At 40.0% G+C, this 23405-nt stretch overlaps 1 protein-coding gene across 1 annotated transcript in view; it reads left to right on the forward strand.

Annotated features, from left to right (window-relative positions):
• LOC142760128 (serine palmitoyltransferase 3-like) overlaps window positions 1–23405 on the forward strand; it is a 69646-nt gene that overhangs the window by 26832 nt on the left and 19409 nt on the right. Inside the window, exons 6-7 of the mRNA XM_075863087.1 lie at window positions 7284–7377; window positions 20457–20562. Of these exons, the coding sequence (XP_075719202.1) occupies window positions 7284–7377; window positions 20457–20562 (200 nt within the window). The remainder of the gene's footprint in view (window positions 1–7283; window positions 7378–20456; window positions 20563–23405) is intronic.

The raw sequence follows: 23405 nt of genomic DNA on the forward strand, positions 1-23405 counted from the left end.
GAATTTTTGCTCTGCATTTTTAGTTCCTTTTTAACTGCCCATTAGTTTCTCTTCCACACAATGTGCACCAGTGCTTCTATACCAGAATTGCCTTCCTATGTTTGTCAGCAAAATGTCTAGCACACCGTTGCCAGGAAAATCCTTGCATTATATTTAGAAAGATTTCCCCAGGTGATAGAACTCACTAGGCAGTATCAAGCTTATATCTATGCTGTCTGTTTCATTATGGAAAGGTTGCATCAAGTTCTTTTATATTTTTCGTGTAATTTTACCTGTACTTTAACAAAACTGACATTTCCTATAAATGAAGAGACTGTTTGAGTTTTCAAAACGCATTGTTGGTTTAGTGCAACAATTTAATGTATGCAACCCCCCGTCAACGTTTAAAAATGCTAGGTACATAGACCAACCCTGCACCCTGCATCAGGGATGACCACTGACAGGCTGACCACTGACAGTCTTTATTGGACCGTTATTTGTGATCTATTTTTACTTTCATATTGGCTGACAAAGCTTTGCTACAGAGGTAAACACTATCACTAGAGGGGTTGTCTCAACATGACATATCCATTTTTAAAGGAAGCCTCCACCCCAGAGATCAGCTGATCACCTCCGGTTCAGCTTCTGAAACCCCTGCCGATCAGCTGATATCAATGAAGTTGTGATCACTACAAAATGTAAAATTACATGGCGACCATTAAATGCTTGCACAAGTGCGCCACAACAGGAGCTGCTTCTTCTTATCAGCTTTCCACTTTGGCTAATATATAGGGTTGTTTTGTTGAGAGAACCCAATTAAAGTTCTAAACTTGTCTGGCATTAGTTACATAGTTGGTAAGGTTGAAAAAAGACACCGGTCCATCAAGTCCAACCTATAATTCTACTGTGTTGATCCAAAGGGAGCCAAATACCCCCATGAGACGGATGGCAATTGCCTCATTAGGGGAAAAATTCCTCTCGGACTCCAAATATGGCAATCAAAATAAATCCCTGGATCAATGTCCCATCTCCAGAATCTAGTACTTGTAACTTGTAATATTATATTTTTCAAGAAAGGCATCAAGGCCCTTCTTGAAATTGCTTGTCTAAAGAATCAACTACCACAACTTCCTGTGGCATAGTTTTATAGTCTCACTGCTCTCACAGTAAACAATCTCCATCTGTGACGGTGGTGAAATCTTTTCTCCTCTAGACATAGAGGATGCCCCCTTGTCCTTGTTACAGACCTAGGTGTAAAAAGATCATTAGAAGATCCCTGTAGTGTCCAATTATATATTTGTACACTGTAGTTAGATCGCCCTTTAGCCGTCTTTTTTTTTTTTTTTTTTTTTAAACTTAACCAAGTTTGATAACAGTTCTTGGTACTGCAATCCACCCATTCCTTTAATTACCTTGGCTGCCCTTCTTTGTGCTCGTTGTTGTTCAGTCATGTCCTTCTTATACGCAGGTGCCCAAAATTGTACACAATATTCCATGTGTGGTCGGACTAGTGATTTGTATAGAGGTAGAATTATATCTTGTCGTAAGCATCTGTGCCTTCTTTGATGCATCCCATGATTTTATTTGCTTTGCCAGCAGCTGCTTGCCACTGGTTGCTAAAGGTAAATGTACTGTCCACCAATATCCCCAAGTCTTCTGTGGTTAAATAATTAGTGGTGAACAATTTGAATGTTCCAAATGCAACAAAAATGTAATCTGGGGATGGCCAGCATATGTCTTCAACAACCTGCACCATTAGTTAAAGGAACTACAAGCATACATATAACGACCTTATTTTATTGCTTGAATGCTGGGTTAGGTTCCGTTATCTACCCATATAGGACTAGAATTGTACTTCGTGAAAGTTTAAATATCCAACTAATTGTGTGTATTCTTTCTCTGCACCTGTGTTTATATATATATATATATATATATATATATATATACATACATACATACATACATACATACATACCTACCAGCAGAAAAAGTCCTAACGTTGGACTGAAACGTCGCACTTTTTTTTATATGTTGTTGGCTTGAATAAACCACTTTTTTTCACCTACTTCATTGCAGCGCTGCAAGATTTATTTTTATATATATATATATATATATATATATATATATATATATATATATATATATATATATATATAATTTATTTTTATTTTTTTTTCCATTATTTCCTGAGTAACCAGATATTTCTCATCTGTGAATGCTCAATGAGATCAGGAGTTACCCAGTGAAATCTATAAATAAACCAGGTTCACGCTCAAACCATAAAAATATAAACCACTACGCTAATTAGTGATGACACAACAACCATTTGACGATTTCCCACAGGGACATTAATGATGTCTCTATGGAGACTTAAGAATAATGAATTGAGGTGGCAATAGACTGCAGTTTAACAAAGTGATCATTTTTGCATATTTAGTGGTGACACGATTGGTACCAACAAAAATATCTTTCCTTTGTCTAAAACAATGTATCGGACAGGCTGAAATCTTATTTGTATAGTTATTATTTCCTATCTTCGCTTAATATACTTTTTTGGTTTAGTAGTTTGTTATAAATGGAAAAATTTTATTAAATTCCTAGTAAATTCCCAATAGGACAAAGAGGTTCATCCATTCTGCACATTGTAATGTGGATATATATATATATATATATATATATATATATATATATATAGTGCTTATCTATGTTAGAACTCTAAATTACTTATATTAGGGCCTGTTTACATAAGCGTTGGCTTTCCGTTCCGGGGTTTCGTCTGAGGTTTCCGTCGGGTGAACGCTGCAGTCAACTGCGCTATTGATTCCGTCGTTCAAACGGAAACCAGCCGGAATGGTGACGAACAGAAACCATTAGCAATGTTTCCGTCACCATTTATATCAATGGTGATGGAAACGGAAGCTGTGGTATCAGTTTGACTTTCCATTGCGGGTTTCACCCAACGGAAACCTCCGACTGAACCCCGGAACGGAGAGCCAACGCTGATGTGAACAGGCCCTTACTTACATGCTTGGCCTATGCATGAGCGATGCCTTTCACTATCCAAGCCCCCATTATCCTATTTGTAAGCTATATAACGAATCTATCACTTTTTTCTTATAATATGTATTTATTTGTCCTCTTAATTTTTAGCTTAATTTTAAGTTCACCTTAAAGGGGTATTGCCACCTTAGATATTTATGGCATATCCACGGGATAATGTCTAAGTGCTCTACGATTCGCATCCATCTCTCGAGAATGAGGGTCCCCTAACCCTTGTCCCACCGGCTCAGACGGTCACTACATTCAGTCGGAAAACTGAGAGGTGGCCACGCATGTGTGCTGTTCTCTATCCATTGATTCCTATGGGATGCTCAGCTAATTTATCTAAAAGGAATTAATAGAGAGCCGACGGCCTTACCAAGGCAGGATGAAGTTGGGAAACTCCTATTCTAGAGAGAGTTGTGGGTCTCAGCTCTAGGACCCACACCTATCAGACATTTATTGCATATCCACTGGATATGCAATAAATGTCTAAGATGAAAGTACTCCTTTAAGCTCAGAGGTGTAATCCAAATTTTCATTGCTTTTGAATTGGAGAACAAAACATTAAAATATTGCCATCAAATTAGCTATGAATGTCCTAGGTGACACTACCCGTAAATTCCCTTGGAGGTCAGTTTGGAGAGGTTTTTTTCCAATACTGCAGCCTCTAGAGTTTGCCAAGTCAGGTAAACAAATGATATACTGTAATGAGTTTTTTTTAGACTGGAGTTTGAACAGTGAAGGGGATGAAGAATAAATATGCAGTGAAATCTCTTTGAAGCGACCAAACAAAAACTGCAGTGAAAAATCGCCATCTGAAGGGGTGGTCCTCTCAAAAAAGAGACCAAAAAAATATAATGTTGAGCAAGGGTGGTCTTCTCAAAGAGGTCGTCTTTTGGAGAGGCTTCACTGTATTTATAATTTTAAGAAATAAATATTCTAACATTTCTTTAATGCAAATTATTGGATGTAGATGATGCCATGTTATGCCTTCTTTTTCTTTGTTTGGCATTTGTTTTGGCTGCTTTGATATATTTTTTTCCCCTAACCACAGTCATTTGTGATAATAAATAAGCAAAACTATTATTCTGAACAGAAGAAAATGTTTCTGGATCCAAAAATTCAAGAGCAACACCCAGATATTTTAGGAATGCCTTAGTGTTTGGGCAGACGTATATTTCCTGCAGAACATTCCGAATACAGACTCGACTGTGAGGTTTCCTCTGATTGTATTACTAAATGAGGGATCAGAACTGTGGACATGTTTTTGTTTTTAATTATTTAATTTGGCTGCTGCTGGTGTTTGGTGTAGATCTTGTGTCAACATCTGACATGCAAGTATTATAAGCAAATTTTATGAATGCGATGTTTGTGGACTGACCAGTTTAATAGAAATTCTATTCATTTAATCGCAATATTTGTAAATCGAATAATTCTAAGGAGGTACAAAAGCATGCAGGACGTGTCTAGACAAACCATATTAACTCCTTAATGACTGCCCACTGTCTTTTGACAGCAGGCGGTGCAGGTGCTTCGTCTACAGCGACGTCTTTTGGCGTCGCTATAGAAGAGGCTGATGAGCGCTCCTATGAGCACTCGTCCTCTAAGCAGGAGCTGTAACTAACCACTCCTGATCTTAGAGCAGCCTGCTAAATACAGCGGTGGTCGGAAAGCATTCGGACCCCAGCAGTTTAACCCTTTGATCGCCGCAGTCTTTGACAGCGGCATGATCAAAGGGGACTCCCCTCACTGATCTAGTCATCAGAAACCTGGTGACGTGATCAAAGACTGCAGAATCCCAGAATCTTTCTGCAGTCCGTCCCGGGGACCTAAAAAAAGGACCCCAGGGCTGACTCTTCAGTTTGCCTGCTGTTAGGGCACACTATGTGCTGCCCTAACAGCAGCCTGTGTCAAAGTGACATCGTATAATCTATTAGCATACAGGAGTATGCTAATACATCGTAAGTACAAATTAAAGTTTTAAGTAAAGTTATCCCTTAATGGGATTAAAAAATAAAAAAGTAACTAAATAAATAAAAAAAAGTCCCAAAAAGAGGTAATTATTTTGCATAAATTATATCTTATTGCCCCTACATTGCATAAAAACATATAACCTACACATGTTAGGTATCTACACGACTGAAATAACCTGAAGAATTTATATAACAGGTTATTTAGCGTGAAACCTGAACGGGATAAAAAATAAACAAGAAAAACTATGCCAAGTATCGCTTTTTCCTATATTCACGCCAAACTGAGAAAAAAAAATACTATGTCTTCCACATAAAGGTCTCATACAGCCACGTCAATGAAAAAATAAAGTTATGGCTGCTGAAATGCAGAGAGGCAAAAACAGAAAAATGTTGCTGTCATTAAGGCCTTTTCAGGTCCGTTCATTAAGGGGTTAAGTATCAATTGCACTGTTGAAAACAATAAAAAATTACTTTTCTATAAAATTTTATTTACCCTACAATTGAAGGTTAATTACTAAATTAAAACCAGATACTAAGGCGAAGTTCACACTTGCGTTGTATAATCAGTTACTCCGATCCGTTTTTACATTAGTGGATGGTCTAAAAATAATGGATGGTAAATTGTCAGTTTTTTGTTTTTTTAAGGATAAGGGCCTGTTCACATCTGCGTTGCCCTTCCGTTGAGGGGTTTCCATCGGAGGTTTCCATCAGGTTAACCCCTCAACGGAATGTCATATGGGAACCTTAGCCTCCGTTTCCCTCACCATTGATCTCAATGGTGATGGAAACGTTAATGGTTTCCGTTGGTCACCGCTGTGACAGTGTTCTGTTGTTTTGACTGAACCAGTAACGTAGTCGACTACACTATTGATTCCGTCAAAACGATGGAAACCATTGGCACCGGATCCGTCACCGTTGAAATGAAAAAAACCATCACAAAATGTTTTTAAAAAAAATAGTTTCACATAAAATTTAAAAAGGTAATTTTTTTGACGATCCATTCCCTTTAAAGGGTTATTAACACCGTAGACATTTTATGGCATGTGCCATAAATGTAAAATAGATACAGATCCCAGCTCTGGGAGCCACACCTATCTAGAGTACGGGGGCCAACCGACCCCTGGCTTGCTTGCTCAGTTGTTTCTATAACTCAAATAGGAATTAATGGAGAGAGCCATGCACATGCGCAGCCTCCTTTCATTCACTGCCTGGATGTGGCAGATGCCCCGTGGATGTGCCATAAATGTCTAGGGTGGGAATACCCCTTTAAGTAAATAATTTGGGACTTTGGCAACATCAAGTCATACAGGCAACAAAGGCTGCGAAAGAGGTGACTATCTGTTTGCCATTTTAGTAGTGTAATAAGTGCTTTGAATAATTATAAATTAATTTTTCATAGGGATGTTAATTAAAAGGGGTTGATTAGAATAAGGGTATGCTCACACGGCAGCGTCCGTAACGGCTGAAATTACAGGGCTGTTTTCAGGAGAAAACCGCTCCGTAATTTCAGCCGTAACGGCATGTTGAGGCGCTTTTTCGCTGCGTCCATTACGGATGTAATTGGAGCTGCTTTTCCATCGAGTCAATGGAAAACGGCTCCAATTACGTCTGAAGAAGTGACAGGCACTTCTCTGACGCGGGCGTCTTTTTTTACGAACCGCCTTTTGACAGCGGCGCGTAAAAAAAATGACCGTGTGCACAGAACATCGTAAGACCCATTCTAATGAATGGGCAGATGTTTGCCAACGCTATCGAGCCGCATTTTCGAACGTAATTCGGGGGTTAAAACGGCCGAATTACGTCCGTAAATAGGCCGTGTGAACATACCCTAAAAGGTCTGCTTTTTCTTTTGTTACTTCTCCAGAAGCAGAATCACCCTTGTCCACAGGTTGCGTGAGGTATTGCAGTTCAACTTAATGTAAGTGAATGGGGCTAAATACCAAACACAGCCCATGGACCAGACTGGTGCTGTTTTTTTGGGAAAGAACTCTGACCTTTTTATTTTAATAATGAATCTTGTATCCACATGACTTTGCAACTGCTCTTCCCAATCGGCATAATGACCCAGGTCTGCAACAATAACATTTTGCTCTTCTTCTTTTTTTTTTTGCAGGCTATATATTCAAATTACAGCAGCATTGTGAATGTTCTGTTCTTCTCCCTAACATACTTTTTGTTGTTTTTTATTTTTAAAAAAACTACCATACTTTTTCCATGTGCATTATACATTAGCATTTTTTTGCATCAGTAATTTCTCCTATGAATTTGTTTATTTATTTATTTATTTAGGGCTGCCTTATTTTAAGTGATGAGCTCAACCATACTTCTCTAGTTCTTGGTGCCAGACTTTCAGGAGCAACTATTCGAATTTTCAAGCACAACAGTAAGTACATCCTTCTTCTCGTTTGTCATATAATGTAAGAGGGTATTGAATCCTGAAAATGACTATAACATATATATTTTTTTAGCATTATAGAACACTATGTAGACAGAACGATTCTTAAAAGCCCACTTTTTAAAGGGGTTCTCCGCTTTGGACTATCCCTACTTATTAGAGTCCCTTGATAGTCAGCTGATCACAAAGTGTCACCATGTTGGTACCCCCAGTGATTATCTGTAATCTCTGGGGAAACCTGGCAGTAAGTGTTCAATTGCTATGCAGTGCAACCACAGAGGAAATAAAGTTACTATTCAAATAAATGTCTTTATAATGCAGGACAGGACAAGTCCTCCAAAATCAGAGCTGGTCTTTGCAACTGCTTTCCTCTCTGGATGAGTATCTGGACCAGAGGTCCCGCTCTATTAACTCAGAATTCTCCAACAGGATATGTGAAAATGGGTTTTCCAAACTGATCAACCCCTTTAATAAGCCCAAATACCATTTTGCTGCCTGTCACTTGCAGTACCATGTTTCACCACTGTATACAGAAAAAAAAATTCAGAGACACCAATACAATAGCACCACCAGCTCTATTTTACCAAGATATACGTCTTTAATATTTTTGCAGGCACTGTTTTAATCCAGCGCAAAACATTTTAAGTCATTCTTTTAGATGAAGGAATTTATTAAACTTTTGTATAAACAACAATTTACAATAATCCACCAGTAAAATCTTTTTTTTTTTTTTTTTACTTTAATTTTATTTTCCCCACTACTAAAACTTTTGTTAACTTTTTTTTTTTTTTTTTTACACAACTTATTAGCCCCCCCCCCTACGGGACTTGAACATAATAATGTATTGCAGTATATGGTCATTTGTACAGGCTTCCGTTAAGCCGTGCCAGAGGCACAGCTTAACAGAGGCAGACGGCAGCCCTGGTGGCCTTTTTAGGCCCCTGGGCTGCCGTGACAACCATCGCCACACCCCGATCGCGTTGTGGGTGCGCCAATGAAATGGAGGGGCCACCCCCTCTTTTTAATGCCTCAGATGCTGCGGTCGCAATTGAGGGAGTTAAACAGTCCCAGTTATCAGCTGTAATACACAGCTGACAGCCGCTGAGTATGGAGCACGCCCAGCCCGTGAGCGTGCTCCATACTTCTCTATGATGCTTATCACGTACATCTACATGATAATGCGTCAAGGGGTTAAAGTATAAGACCACAGATGAGCTCAGTCATCTGCATGGGGGGCTGTGGCCTTCCTAGCTGTTGAGTCCTAACCCGACTACTTATGAAGAGGATTTTAGGAGGCAAACGGGAATAAAAAAATAATAATATATATTATATATAAATAATATGTATGTATTTAATATAGTATAGATATGCAATCCATTTGGAACTAAAGGTAATATTAATGAATATTTTATAGTCACCGCTCAGTGACGTGATAGCATTGAAGTATCTTTTCTGTTGAACACTGAGTAGTTCACACGTATACATCAACGGTATATAGATTATCACAGTGTAATAGTTCACTTATTAGGTTAATTACATTATGCAATGTTTGAGTTCTCTTTGTAAATGAAGAAGCAACTTTCCTATAAAGACAGCCTTACCCTTATTTCGTAATCTGAAAGAGTAGTTAGTGAATTAGCTACATTTTATAAGAAGTGAATGGTTAACTACACCAAAGATTAATGGTACTTCATGAATACGGGGTCACAGTAAGGGAATGTTACACAGGATAGATTTTTAGAGTTGGACTTGTGACGTACCCGCTTTATTATTAGGTAGGTGAATCTGTAAGTTAACGTGCAGTATGGCGTTCGAGTCAGTGTTGGCCATTATTATGTAGCCTGCTGCACCATATGCATAAAATAACAACCCGTTTCCTCTTTCTGAAATTCTCCTGATCCACATTATAGTATGTGGGGGCCAGTTACAGAATTTGCATTGTGGCCCAGGAGCGTCAAGTTATGTCTCTACGTAAAGCCGCATGGTCTCATGGCCTAGTGATATGTCATTAGCGATACAAAAATTTTAGGAGGTACACAGCAAATGCAAACATGATTTAATTTAAAAGGTCTCTGGGACAACCATTTACCTGAAGAATGGGGATCCAGTGACTCACATTTAGCTGTAGATGCTAGCTGGTGGTGGAGAGGAAACTGACTGTACACGGACTGTACACGTGTCTCTACATGATAGTCTATGGGACTTACAGAAACATCCAAGCACAATAAATGTCGCTCCTTCAAATACCCCAATGTGTGTTTACAGGGCGCTGCACCTTCGCAGCATGTAGGGGGCGCCACTGGGCTCTGCCCCTACTCTGTGCTCTGCTCTTAGTTACACACACGGAATAAATAAGAGCCGAGGAGCAAGTGAAGAGGAAGCTCCGCCCACAGCCCGTCCTGCAAGAAACCTGTGATCCTGTCAGCAAGGAGACGTGTGTGTGTGTGTCTGTATGTTTAACTCTTTGTAAAAGTGTGTGTTCAATATTGAAGTAGAACAGATAAAACAAAGATATCTGTGCTGCCTCCTATATACTCTGCTGCCTTTATATACCCTGCTGCCTTCTATATACCCTGTGCGCTTATATATATGCCTCTGTGTGTGTGTTTATATGTGTCTGTGGGTATAGTTATCTATGACATTAATCTGTACTCCGAGTTATCACTGTGTTATCTGTGGTGTTACATAGGACTGCAGGTAACGCTACTACATTATCTGTACTCCGTTATTATTGTGTGTTATCTGTGGTGTTAATAGGACTGCATTGAGAAAAACACCGCAAAATACGCACCATTTTCTGCAGCAAAAATGCAGGAAATGGTGCTTTTTTTGGCCGGCAGAATTTCTGCTAGTTTCTGCGGAATTGCTGCAGAAATATATATATTCTATATAGACACACACTAATCTACATACACACTATATACACACACACACAAACACGAATTAATATATATATATATATATACACACACACATGCATACACACACATGATATATATATATATATATACATACATGTACACATCACAGACACACACGAATATGCACGTTATACACATATAAAGTACACATTGTAAACACACATGCACTTACCTTTTATGTAGGATATTTGTGAAGGCCGTTCAGCAGCTTGATGGCCCGAACACAGTGCCGCAGACAGTCTCCCTCCCTCTCCCTCACGTCCCGACTGGTAACAGCAGGAGGAGGAGAGGTGTGTGGAGCAGAGAAGGGGGCTGGAGGGGGAGCTCTAAAGCAATACAGGGAGATGTAAGCTAGCAGCACAGACCACAGCTGCTAATAGCTGGGAGTCAGACAGAAGCTCACCTCGCCTCATGGCAGGTGCGGCCCTGGCACTGGGGCCCCCTCTGGTGCTAGCGACGCCACCAGGCATGAGGGGACCCCTGCAGTCATGTGTGGTTCGGGTGGCCATGGGCCCCCTTGGAGCCTTGGGCCCCAGGCTGCTGCCCGAACCGCCCTAATGATGATCAGCCACTGGTGGGGGATACTGCTGAATGAAGTCAAGTCCTCATAACTAATGTAAAAGGGGGGCCAGGGAAAGGATTCAGATTAGGGAATTTTATAGGCCTGTCTAAAAAGATGTGTTGGGGGGTTCGGATTATGGTGGATGTTAATCTAAGGTCGTTGGCAGAACGTAGAGCCCGAGTAGGCTGGTCTGTAGTGGTTGGTCAGAAAGAGGAGCCTGGCTGCTGAATTAAGGATAGATTGGAGAGAGAAGAGTTTAGTGAGTTGAAGACCGAATGGTAATGAGTTACAGTAGTCAAGACAAGCGTGAATCCGAGCGACAATGAGAGTTTTGGCTGTTTCCACAGTAAGAAAAGGGTGGATTCTGGAGATGCTTTTGAGGTGAAATTGACAAGAGCGTGTAAGTGATTGAATGTGAGGAGTAAAGGAAAGATCTGAGTAAAAAAATAACCCCAACACAGCGGGCATGCTTCGTTGGTGTTATGGTAGTGCCACACACGGAGATCAACTATGCTATTGTTTCCGCAAAAAAGAGGAAACCTTACGGAATGGAGACAAGCGTAAACCGTTTGCAACGGAAGCATTAAGATTGCAATCAATGGTAATGCAAACAGAAGCTATGGTTTCAGTGTGCCTTTCCGTTCATGGGTTCCACCAACAGAAAGGTCTGACGGAACCCATGAAGGGAAGGATGATGCTCGTGTGTACACACCCTGAGGCTCAGTTCCATCAGGTTTCCATTTTTTTGACTGAAGCAATAGCATAATCTGCTGCACTATTGTTTCAGTCAAAAATGACGACAGAAATCTGACAAAGGACCTCTGCGTTTTGTTTTTTTTAACATTGAAGTCAATGGATGACACACACACAAACTGATATGCCATCCGTTTGTATCTGTTATTGCTTACGTTTAATAGATTAGTTTTTTTTCTCTGCATCTTTCTTACTTTAATTTTTAGTTTGCGCACGTGCAAAGATAAAAGCGGATCTGTTTAAAAACGGAGTATAAATGATAACAAACTGACACAAGTTAGTCAGATTTTTTTTACGGATCCGGTAAACTGATCCGTCAAAGAAAAAAACATAATTTAACCTTCTGTTGCATTCAGTCCGGCATCCGTCAGTCTGTCCATTTTTAATTTTTTTTTTATTTCAATAAATCCGCTAAAACGGATGCCACAACGCAGATGGAAACGAAACCTTAATTCTACAAAAAATAACATTGATTTGCCGAAACCAGACAACATCTTTTAAACTTTATTTTGGATGATTCGCAATGCTTTTCATTCTTCATATAAACAGATTTTTCCATCTTATCTATGAAATCTATAACTTGATGTTTTGCATTCAGTGACTTTCAACCTTAAACTCTGTGTGACACTTGACATTTCCCTATTTCTCCTGCACATTAAAACCGCCTAGATGTGTCCTTTTATAAGATATGGTGACATTTGCTCCTTCCACATGTTTCTTTTTCTTTCTTCTTTATTTTTGACAACTTTGAAATTGTGCGAATGTTTTGAAAGACAATATTTTTGAGAATTCCTTCACCAAGCCATAATTAAATGCAGTCCTCTAAAACGCATGGACAGGAGGATTGTGGCTACATTTTGCAGTAGCCCACCATGACTTCTCAACTTTATCAATTGTATTTTTAATAAATAAATTTAATATTGAAAAAATATGCATTTCTTATTCCTTTAAATTGTTACCATGACAGACCACAACATATAGTAGTGGGGGACCCTTTTTTATTTTTGACATTTGAGTGTTTAGTCTGTATTTTGACCATAAGAGATCTTTTTGGTAAATACCTAGCCATTATAAAAAAAAAATTCTGCTTATTTTTCTTCTGATTGTCAGTTAAAAGGGACTTTGGTCACATAAGGATTGGCAAATCCAGAATAACATTAAAAAACACTCTTTTTGAATAACAAAATGCATGGCTAAAATCCTTTTAAAAAGGTTTCATGACAATAATCCCTTTCCATGCAACCGATTAGGGAATATAGACATCATACAGGAGCAGTTAATAAAGAGTGGCTCTCACAGTGGCGGCCTCCGTCCCAACTTTTGAGCCAAGTCCCTTTGTCCCTCTTTGCACCTTAAATGACCCTCCTTTTTTTTTTTTTACCTAGAAAATAGATTTGCATTAATACACTTTCTATATTGCTTCAGAAGCGATCTGTCTGGTTCTTGACTGTATATTAGACCACGTTTATATAATTTCATCTTTCGGTGCAATTTAGAAATTAAAACTTTCCATATATAGGGCATTTTTGTGCACATATTTAAATAAAAACTATTCAACCTTTATAGATGCACCCCCCCTGCCCCACAATCTGTGGCGACCGGCTGAAGAGACCTAAGAAGTAGATTCGAAAACGTGCTATTTGTCATAATCTTTTCAGCTATCCATTAAATACCGAGATCTTTTTATATATATAATATATATTTTATAACTTTGTTTAGCACGATCCTTTTGTCTATTTCGTTTTCAATTTGAGGTACATATTTTTTTATCTGTACTCTGCAGTCATTCATTGTCATATCAGAAAAAATGTAGTTGTCACAGCACCGGAGATGGATATGAAGTACTGGGTGCATGCCTCAAAGGGACACAATCCAAAGTCCCACAGCAGGTATCCACAAACAAGTCTCTATTTTATTTGTGGATTCATTGTCACATGTCACACAATACACTGCTCTCTGGTAAGAGGAATCTATCAGATTCTAACATTCCATTTGCAAAAATATACAACGTTTTATGTAGATTTAAACCATAAAATATTATAAAAGTGCTGCGCAAAAATAAAGTACTTATGCCTTTACTATAACCTAGAAACATCTAATTTTATACTCTCTACTACTAGAACTCAAATTTTAAACTTTAGCTGTAAAATGTCCCATGATCTGATCATCAAGATCTGGTACATGAAACTCTTTCATATTAAATAAAAATGTGTGTAGGTGTTTACTACAGAAAAGAACCATGACCTCTCTATATACACTAGTCTAAATAACTCGCAGTGACCTGGGTGCCAATCACTTTTGTTTTTATTTGTGCAAAAATGCTAATCCTCATGTCTCCCCTTTTTTGTTTTTATGACATTTCTATATTCTTTCAGCGCTTACTCCAGGGCTCTTTATTAACACAGAAAGCAAAAACTTGGGCGTGCACTTAGTGCTGCAGAGTAATGCGTGACTTTAGTGATGCAATTTCTTAAGTAAACCCAAGCACTGAGTGGCAGTAAATACACGATGAGACGATGACCTGCACTTATATCAATTGAGTCACATTGAATGGAGGACATGGTTTCATTAGGGTATGTTCACACGTAGTCAACCAAAACGTCTGAAAATCCAGAGCTGTTTTCAAGGGAAAACAGACCCTGCTTTTCAGACGTTTTTTTACCAACTCGCATTTTTCGCTGCGTTTTTCGCGCCGTTTTCGCGGCGTTTTTTACGTCCGTTTTTGGAGCTGTTTTCATTGGAGTCTATGAGAAAACAGCTCCAAAAACGTCTGAAAGAAGTGTCCTGCACTTCTTTTGACGAGGCTGTATTTTTACGAGTCGTCGTTTGACAGCTGTCAAACGACGACGCGTAAATAACAGGTCGTCTGCACAGTACGTCGGCAAACCCATTCAAATGAATGGGCAGATGTTTGCCGACGTATTGGAGCCGTATTTTCAGACGTAAAACGAGGCATAATACGCCTCGTATACGTCTGAAATTTGGCCGTGTGAACATACCCTTATAGTTGCAGTTCACAGTCACATTTATATATAGACACGTGAGCGTTTATAGGCTATGTAAACCTTTGAAAGTCTTTTCCTTTTTTTTTTAATAAAAAAGGTCTATCCGAGTGTTGGTGCAACTTTATAATTTCGTTTTTTATGTTTAAAAAAATTACTTTTTGAGATGCAGCTACTCTGTATTCTGCATACAGAGCAGCTGTATCGTTCGCTAAGACACGAATCCGTCGGTCTCGCGGACCTGACTGGTTCGGGGTGTCAACCGGATCCACCTGTAATCTATCACACACACCCACCCACCCCCTCCTCTATTAGTCAGAGCGGAGAGTGGATACAAAGAGTGCCGCTTGTTCCAGAGAGCTGGGCAAATTTTATTTACAGGTCATTTCATTTAGAATTTTTGTAGACATGCTCTTTAACTTTCTTCAATATGTACAGTAGCCTGTAAGCACCTTTTCATTTGCCTCAAATAGCCGAAATCAAATATTTTCTACAATTCACTTTTGAATCTATTTAACACTTCAATTGTTTAATTGGTTGCTGGTGACTTCACAGAATCTAGGTTATGAGCATTATTAGATGTGGATCAAGGGTGTATGTACCATAGAGCCAGCCTACATGGCTGCTATGAGGCCCTTGGATATAGGGGGCCCAGCACTAGTTGGGCGTATCCCCTTTGCTATTGGGTAGGAAAGACTTGTGTGAGATTTTGCTCTTCAGAGGGAACAAGAGGCAAGGGAATTGACTCAAATGTCATGGAAATGGCGTGGCAGGTGAAACAAGGATGAGGTCTTTCTGCCCTGGTTGGCAAACTTTTAATGTCCTTTACCTTTAGGGCAGATTCAGACGAACGTTGCGTTTTTGCGCGCGCAAACAACGCAGTGTTTTGCGCGCGCAAAAACCATTTGACAGCTGCGTGTGTCATCCGTGTATGATGCGCGGCTGCGTGATTTTCGCGCAGCCGCCATCATAGAGATGAGGCTAGTCGACGCCCGTCACTGTCCAAGGTGCTGAAAGAGCTAACTGATCGGCAGTAACTCTTTCCGCACCCTCGACAGTGAATGCCGAACACAAGATCGAGAAAAATGTTAAAAAAAAAAGAAAAAGTTCGTACTTACCGAGAACTTCCCTCCCGGCCGTTGCCTTGGTGACGCGTCCTTGGTGACGCGCCTCTCTTGACATCGGGCCCACCTCCCTGGATGACGCGGCAGTCCATGTGACCGCTGCAGCCTGTGCTTGGCCTGTGATTGGCTGGAGCTGTCACTTGGACTGAATTGTCATCCCGGGAGGTCAGACTGGAGGAAGAAGTCGGGAGTTATCGGTAAGTCAGAACTTCGTTTTTTTTACAGGTTCATGTTTATTGGGATCGGTAGTCACTGTCCACGGTGCTGAAACAGTTTAACTCTTTCAGCACCCTGGACAGTGACTATCTCCTGACGTCGCGTACCAGAATTTTTTTTGCCGGGTTTGGCCAAAACGAGTTCGGCCGAACCCGGTGAAGTTCGGTTCGATTGTCCGGGTTCGCTCATCTCAAAGACACTCCATTTGGATGTTTGGAAACAGAAAAGCACGTGGTGCTTTTCTGGTTACATTCATCCTTTTGACAGCTGGTGCACTGTTTCAGTCGGTTCGCACGGAAGTGCTTCCGTGCGACCTGCGTGGTTTTCACGCACCCATTGACTTCATTGGACCCATTGAAATACGCGGAGATATTGAACCTGTTGCGCTTTTTGCGCAGCTGACAAACGCTGCGCAAAAATCACGGACTGTCTGTACTGCCCCATAGACTTGTATTGGTCTGTGCGTGGCGCGTGAAAACCACGCGGCCCGCACGGACCGAATACACGCTCGTGTGAATCCCCCCTTACTATGTTTCCTTTTTCTTTGTACACCACTGCTGGGGATTATGTCTTCAGGAAGATATAGAAAAATATTGACTGTTTGTAATTCTAAAGAGGAACGTTGGTGCATCAATCCAACTACATTTACATCGCCTTTGGGAGATCTGTTCTCCTGTATGTATTTTTAGATCACAATAAGGATGGAAGTGTGGCTCAAGGGGTAGTGGAAACATTCCATCCCAGAAAAAAAACATTTAGCAACGGGTTTCCTCTCTCCCTTGAGCTGTGATCTGATCTTTGTTGAAGAGAACAGAACCCCCGAATGTGATCTAAACCCAGCAAAAAAAAAAGTAGGACGAAACTCATAGCATCTATGGGGATAAATTGTTTGTTCCCACCGTTCCATCGTACATACTTAGGCTTTTTTTTTTTTTTTTCCTTTAGCCACTGTCTTTTCAATCATAGCATCTAATAACAATCTGTTAAGGCTCTGTTCACACTACCGCTTAGAGTGACTGAAACCCAGACCACAGGATTTAAAGTCAATGGTGTCTGTCGCTGACTGGATTTTGTGGACGACAGAATTGTTAAGGCAAAAGCAGAGATGGGAGCAGCACTTCTTGTATTACCTGGTTGAAATATGGTGCACGCCAAACCAGGGGCAAGGTCCCCCCCCCCCCTCTCAATAGTACAGAGAAAATGAAAAGGTAGGCAGCACTCGATAAAAGCGTAAAAGAATTACCAGTGGTTTATTCCAGTAAACGGCGACGTTTCGGCTTGTGTAAGCCTTTATCAAGCATACAGATAACTCAATGCAAGTGTATATTCTAGACACCACGCTGGACTCCCTCCCCTTCAGATTAGAGCGTATGACGCTATTGAATCTTTACGCTTATGATCCTTTGACCCGGCGCAACGTGTGACGTCACAGCACCTGCCCTGAGAGCATTAGCACGAAGTCTTGGCCGTTTTTCTCAGTGAGGATCTCCTTTTCAGCTCCCTGGCTAGAAAACCTATACTAGGTATGTACCCACCCTACATTATTCCTCTATACACCTACGATCGTTGCTTCTTTTGACACAATGTAACACATCACTGCTCCTAACGGAAACATTATTCGTTTACACATGGTTACTATGACAACCTAATTTGTTCCACCTCACTACATCCCTTTTGATTGGGGCAAGTTTGTTGCCACCCAGTACCTAGTATCTCAGGTTTTCTGATGTGCTAATTGATTAATTGATCATTACGCTGTCTTTTATGATGTTCACTGCTATATATACTTGCATGGAGACCTGTTCTCTGTATGCTTGATAAAGGCTTACACAAGTCGAAACGTCGCTGTTTACTGGAATAAACCACTGGTATTAATCTACACCTTTGAGTGCTGCCTACCTTTTTTAATTTTCTCAGATCTGTTATAGCGTCATTGCTTCTGTTATGGATGGAAGTATTTGATTCTAGTCTGAACAGAGCTTAATCAGGCTAAAACGAAATGATCGATACGCTATGTTGTAAATGGCCCAATATTTATGCCAATTTAATTATTAAAGAAAACATTTTTTTAATGTCTTAGATATTCAACAGTTTGTTTTACACTAAAATGCCCTTTGCTGCCTCACAAAGCATACACTTTTTCTCTGAGAAATGTCTTGACACCTAAAATTTTAAAGTGCGCTGACCTTTCTGGAGTTCACACAACATTGCATACACTACTGGGCAGTATGTGATCTTTAAGGTGTTAAACCATTTATACCCTATTAGTTTACTGTATGCTTAGACCTTTTCTAAGATATTTTTGTCTGGTTTTTAAAAGCCAGTGAGAATCATGTGGGAATTTATTTTAAGCATACCACAAAAGGATCCTGTATATAAGTTTTTTTGGGTTTTTTCAGTAGATCTAATTTTTACCTTGATGCTGCCACCTGCAGTGTTTTTAGAATGCTCGTGGTCCTTTTCTTTAGAAGACGTTTAGTGCCATCTAGAGGGTAATTTTACATTTTCATTGCACTTCAATGACCACACACAGCTGAATATATATATATATATAAGTTTTTACAGTTTTCTTCTGACTTATCATATTGTGATGTGGCCCTTGGTGTTAGATCTGCATGCTGCAGTATTAAGGGACTAAAAGAAAAACACACAAAAACAAAGCAGGCAAATCACTAGTGATTGCACAAGTCCATTAGTAAAAAAAACTAAATAATTATTATTTCATTATGCCACCAAAACGCCATGCATGGTCCAAAATAAGACACGTGACCAGAGACCAACACTAATACAAGACATAGATACACACTCGTCCCATCCAACAAGAGAAATAATAATGGTTAAAAAAAATACACTGCAACAAATAGTACACAAATATAATATATAGAGTGCAATATACAATACCAACTATGGCCCATCCCCCTGGGGAAGGGATAGAGGCCAGCCTCACACTTAGTGCCTATGCTGCTGTATCGCGTTTCGGCTTTTCCATCTTGAGATCATAGTAGCCACAGTTGGTATTGTATATTGCACATGGCACTTTATATATGTATATGTTCTATTTGTGTACCATTTCTTGCATTGTATTTTTTTTACCATTATTGTTGATCTTGCTGGGTGGGACTAGTGTGTATCCATGAATTGTATTAGCGCTGGTAACGTGTCTTATTTTGGACCAGGCCCTGATACTACAATGCATGGTGCTTTAATTGTGTGTTTTTGTGGCATAATGTAATAAATATTTGATATTTTTTACTCATTGGATTGTGCGATTACTAGTGATTTTGCCTGCTTTGTTTTGTGTGGTTTTTTTCCATTGCGTTAAGGGCTTATTTATTGCATATTTTCTGTGTGCCCACTGTATTAATATTTGGAAATGAAGAGACTAAAGCGCTCCATAATGAATCCCAAAGCCCTTTGGCACAGGTTGGAGATTTCTGGGACGTTCTGAAAGGTATTTATTTCAGTGGAGCCATGTGGTATGTTTAAGCCGTGACTGAAATCAATGACTTTTCTTAAGAGCTCTGTCAAAGAAATATAAATCTCTGACCAGTATCCAAGGAGTGGGTGTATTACTATGTATTATGGCCTCTTATTCCTGGGAATTGTTGGATTCCCAGAATACTGACTTCCTCTGATGTTGTTTATTCATATATCTCTTAGGCTTTGTTCACATCTGCATCTGCTCCGTTCCGTCGGAGCTTTCCATAGGAACTGACACAAACGGAAACCAGAGTTTTCAGTTTCCATCACCATTGTTTTCAATGGTGACGGATCCGGTGCCAATGGTTTACGTCTGTCTCAGTTGTGCAGGGGTTCCGCCGTGTTCCGTCTTTTTGACAGAATCAATAGCGTAGTCGATGCAATCACATCACTACTTTTTCAAGTTTGTAAAGTTACATCTACTGCTTGTGTGTGTGTGTGTGTGTGTGTGTGTGTGTGTGTGTGTGTATATATGTGTATATATGTATGTATGTGTGTGTGTATATATATATATATATATATATATATATATATATAGATTTGGTTTTCTATGTTACATCAATGTCAGTTCAGAAATTTAACTTTTAAGATAATTCTTGCAGGAACAATACATTATTTGATTGGAATTGTTTCATTGTGATACGTTTATGGCTAGCTGTGGAAGAGATGTCATGTGACCCATGTTGAATTTAGCAGAAGCAGTTTTTCAGTATAAAATAATGCACAATTGTATATAAAATTGCCCAAATAATTACATAATAATTGTTAAATTCACAGGATTCTTTTGAATATGATTTATGATGATGTGGCTATGAATGTGTTCTGCGGCCTTCCATACAATTATTTAACATTGAGTATTTGTCAACTGAAAAAATATACTGTAATGATAATTTAACGTTCATTTCTCTTTTCTCTATGGACAATGCTGCACTGTTCGCTGAATGACAGATCCAGCAGCAAAGTGTCTGTGATGCAAATAAAGATCATATATCCAACATTTTTCCCCTAGACATGCATAACCTGGAGAAATTATTGCGGGATGCTGTGGTCCATGGAGAGCCGCGCACTCACAGAGCCTGGAAGAAAATCCTTATCCTTGTTGAAGGAATTTACAGGTATGAAATCAACAGGAAGAAAGTAAAATACTGCAGCTATACTATTCCTATATAAAGCTTTACTACATCTCATGTTAATCCCAATAATGGCTGTTGCTATTACTCGGAGGCATGTTGATAACTTTGGCTTGCTGTATATTTTTTACTTGCATTAACCGCTTTAAAACAATGGAGCTCCATATAGATGCATTGTTCAGCTATGGACGTGCTAATGTAGAGCAACACAGAAAAAAAACAATGTAAGGACTCCTTAACACGAATGTGAATCTCGTCCATGTGACCGCCATTAAAACAACGGCAGTCACACAGACTTGTATTTCAATGAGGCCGTTCACACGACTGTTGGTCCATTGAAAAATAGAACATGTCCTATTTTACTCCATGTCATGCATCCCTCCATAGACTTTAGCAGGGCAGTTCTGGCAAATGCCAGATGGGCCAGTGAACAGTGGGCAGCCTGCTGGCCGCCCATACAATCAGTGTCGGCGGTCTTCTGCCTCTCTGATGGGGCAACAGGGGTTTGCACTAAATTGAGCTGTATTTGTGCTTGTTCTGTATTTATGTACTGAGCTTGGTTCTGGTGTGTGTGTGTGTGTGTGTGTGTGTGTGTGTATATGTACTTGGCTTTGTTCTGGTGCTGTATATATGTACTGAGCTTTTTTCTGGAGCTGTATATATGTATTGAGCTTGGTTCTGATATTGTCTATATATGTACTGAGCTTGGTTCTAGTGCTGTATATATATGTACTGAGCTTTTTTCTGGAGCTGTATATATGTATTGAGCTTGGTTCTGATATTGTATATATGTACTGAGCTTTGTTCTGGAGCTGTATATATGTACTGAGCTTGGTTCTGGTGCAGTATATATGTACTGAGCTTTGTTCTGGAGCTGTATATATGTATTGAGCTTGCTTCTGATATTGTATATATGTACTGAGCTTGGTTCTGGTGCAGTATATATGTACTGAGCTTTGTTCTGGAGCTGTATATATGTACTGAGCTTTGTTCTGGAACCGTATATGTCAGAGCTTGGTTCTGGAGCTGTAATTATATTTAAACCGCAAAATTACTGGGCAGATGGAATTTTTTCATCTCATTGTATATTTAATGGTGACCTGTCAGGTAGTTTTAACCACTTGAACCGCAACCATGTGTAATACATGACCTGACAATATTTCCAAACATTCCCCTGTATGTTGTTTTCAGATGCAGAAAGATCTATAGAATCAACTTTTAAACCGGCACACACTATAGGCTAATTACTCCATTAAAGGGTCAAGGGGCAGCGAGGTGTACTCGGCCCGACATGCCAGTACAAGGCAACGGCGCATCCGCTAGATTTATTGGAGCCTGATAGAGATGTAGAACAGCCAGGGGGATGTCAATCAAAATCTGGTGGGCGACACTTCAATTTTCACTTCAGGCAGCAGAAAAGCTAGAATCGGTCTGTGGACAGTGGTGAACACATGCACCAAGTTTACAACAACTACTGCCTCCTGGTGTTTAAAACCACATCTTTCCGAGATTTATTGCTGTGTACTCTGCAATGAGGAGCTTTAGGGTGATCATCAGGTTAAGGTTAAATTGAGCAATGGTTAGGAGGAGCTTTGTAAAATGGGCATGGCTTCGTGGGCACATGGGCAGACTTAGTGGTGGAGGGGGCATCTCTAGATGCCTATGTACTGCCTGCATCCTGCATGCAAGTGCCCAAGAATCCACAGTCTACAAAAGAAAGCGGGTAAGTATAGCAATGTGTTGGATTGATTTTTGTAGTGTGACTGGTTGATGTAGTTCGAACAGTGTATGTCAATTGTATGAGTGAAATATGCAATTTGTGTGAGTTTTGTCTTTTTCTAATGTGTTAGTGGCATTTGTGTGCGTGTTTTCAATGTAAGTGGTATGTGTGGTATAGGTCTAGTGTGTAAGTGTTATGTGAGGTATGTGTTTAGCATTTTTGGGGTATGTGCGTTGTGTCTATTGTAAGTAGTGTTTGTGGTACGCGTCTAGTGTCTGGGTGGTGTGTGTGCGGCGTCTGTGCCAGGTGTGAGTAGTGCGTGTTGAACATGTGTCCTTGGAGTGCGTAGATAATGTGCGGCATATGTCTTCGATGTGAGTGGAGAGAGTGGAGGATATATCCTAGGTGTGAGTGGTGCACGTGCGCATGTGTCCTAGATGTGAGGGGTGCATGTGCGGCATATGTCCTAGGTGTGAGTGGGGGATGTTTTCTAGTGGTGTGCATGTGTCCTTAGGTGTGAGGGGTGTGTGTGCGCATGTGGCCTTAGGTGTGAGTGGTGTATGTGCGCACGTGTCCTAGGTGTGAGTGGTGTATGTGCGCACGTGTCCTAGGTGTGAGTGGTGTGCGTGCGTGCGCACGTGTCCTAGGTGTGAGTGGTGTGCATGTGTCCTAGCGGTGTGACACAAATGCAGCGTGTGTGTGTGTGTGTGTGTGTGTGTGTCTGAATATAAAATTTTAAATCATACTATTTAGTTACAATATGGTATAATGATATAATTTGCAATCTTTATACGTCAGTATTAGGCCATGATCAGGATTTGATTAGGACTAAGTCCCTGATTCCACACCTAAATCCCTTTCAAATCCACTAACATTCTGCATCCATTACAAGTGAATTAACTATTTTATACTCCATTCACATGCAGCGGAAAGAAGTCTGCTTGAATTTTTTTTTCCGCTCCACAAAAAAAAATCCTCTAGAATAATGAGCATGTTTATTATTCCCGTAGATTTGTTGGAGTTGGAGCTATCAGGAACTATTCCTCTTTTCATTTACACCTGGTTTAATACATCTGGCATCTGCGTATGGCCTGCGGTGGGCATGTGT

The sequence above is a fragment of the Rhinoderma darwinii genome, chromosome 4 (genome assembly GCF_050947455.1).
Source record: "Rhinoderma darwinii isolate aRhiDar2 chromosome 4, aRhiDar2.hap1, whole genome shotgun sequence".
Lineage (NCBI taxonomy): Eukaryota > Metazoa > Chordata > Amphibia > Anura > Rhinodermatidae > Rhinoderma > Rhinoderma darwinii.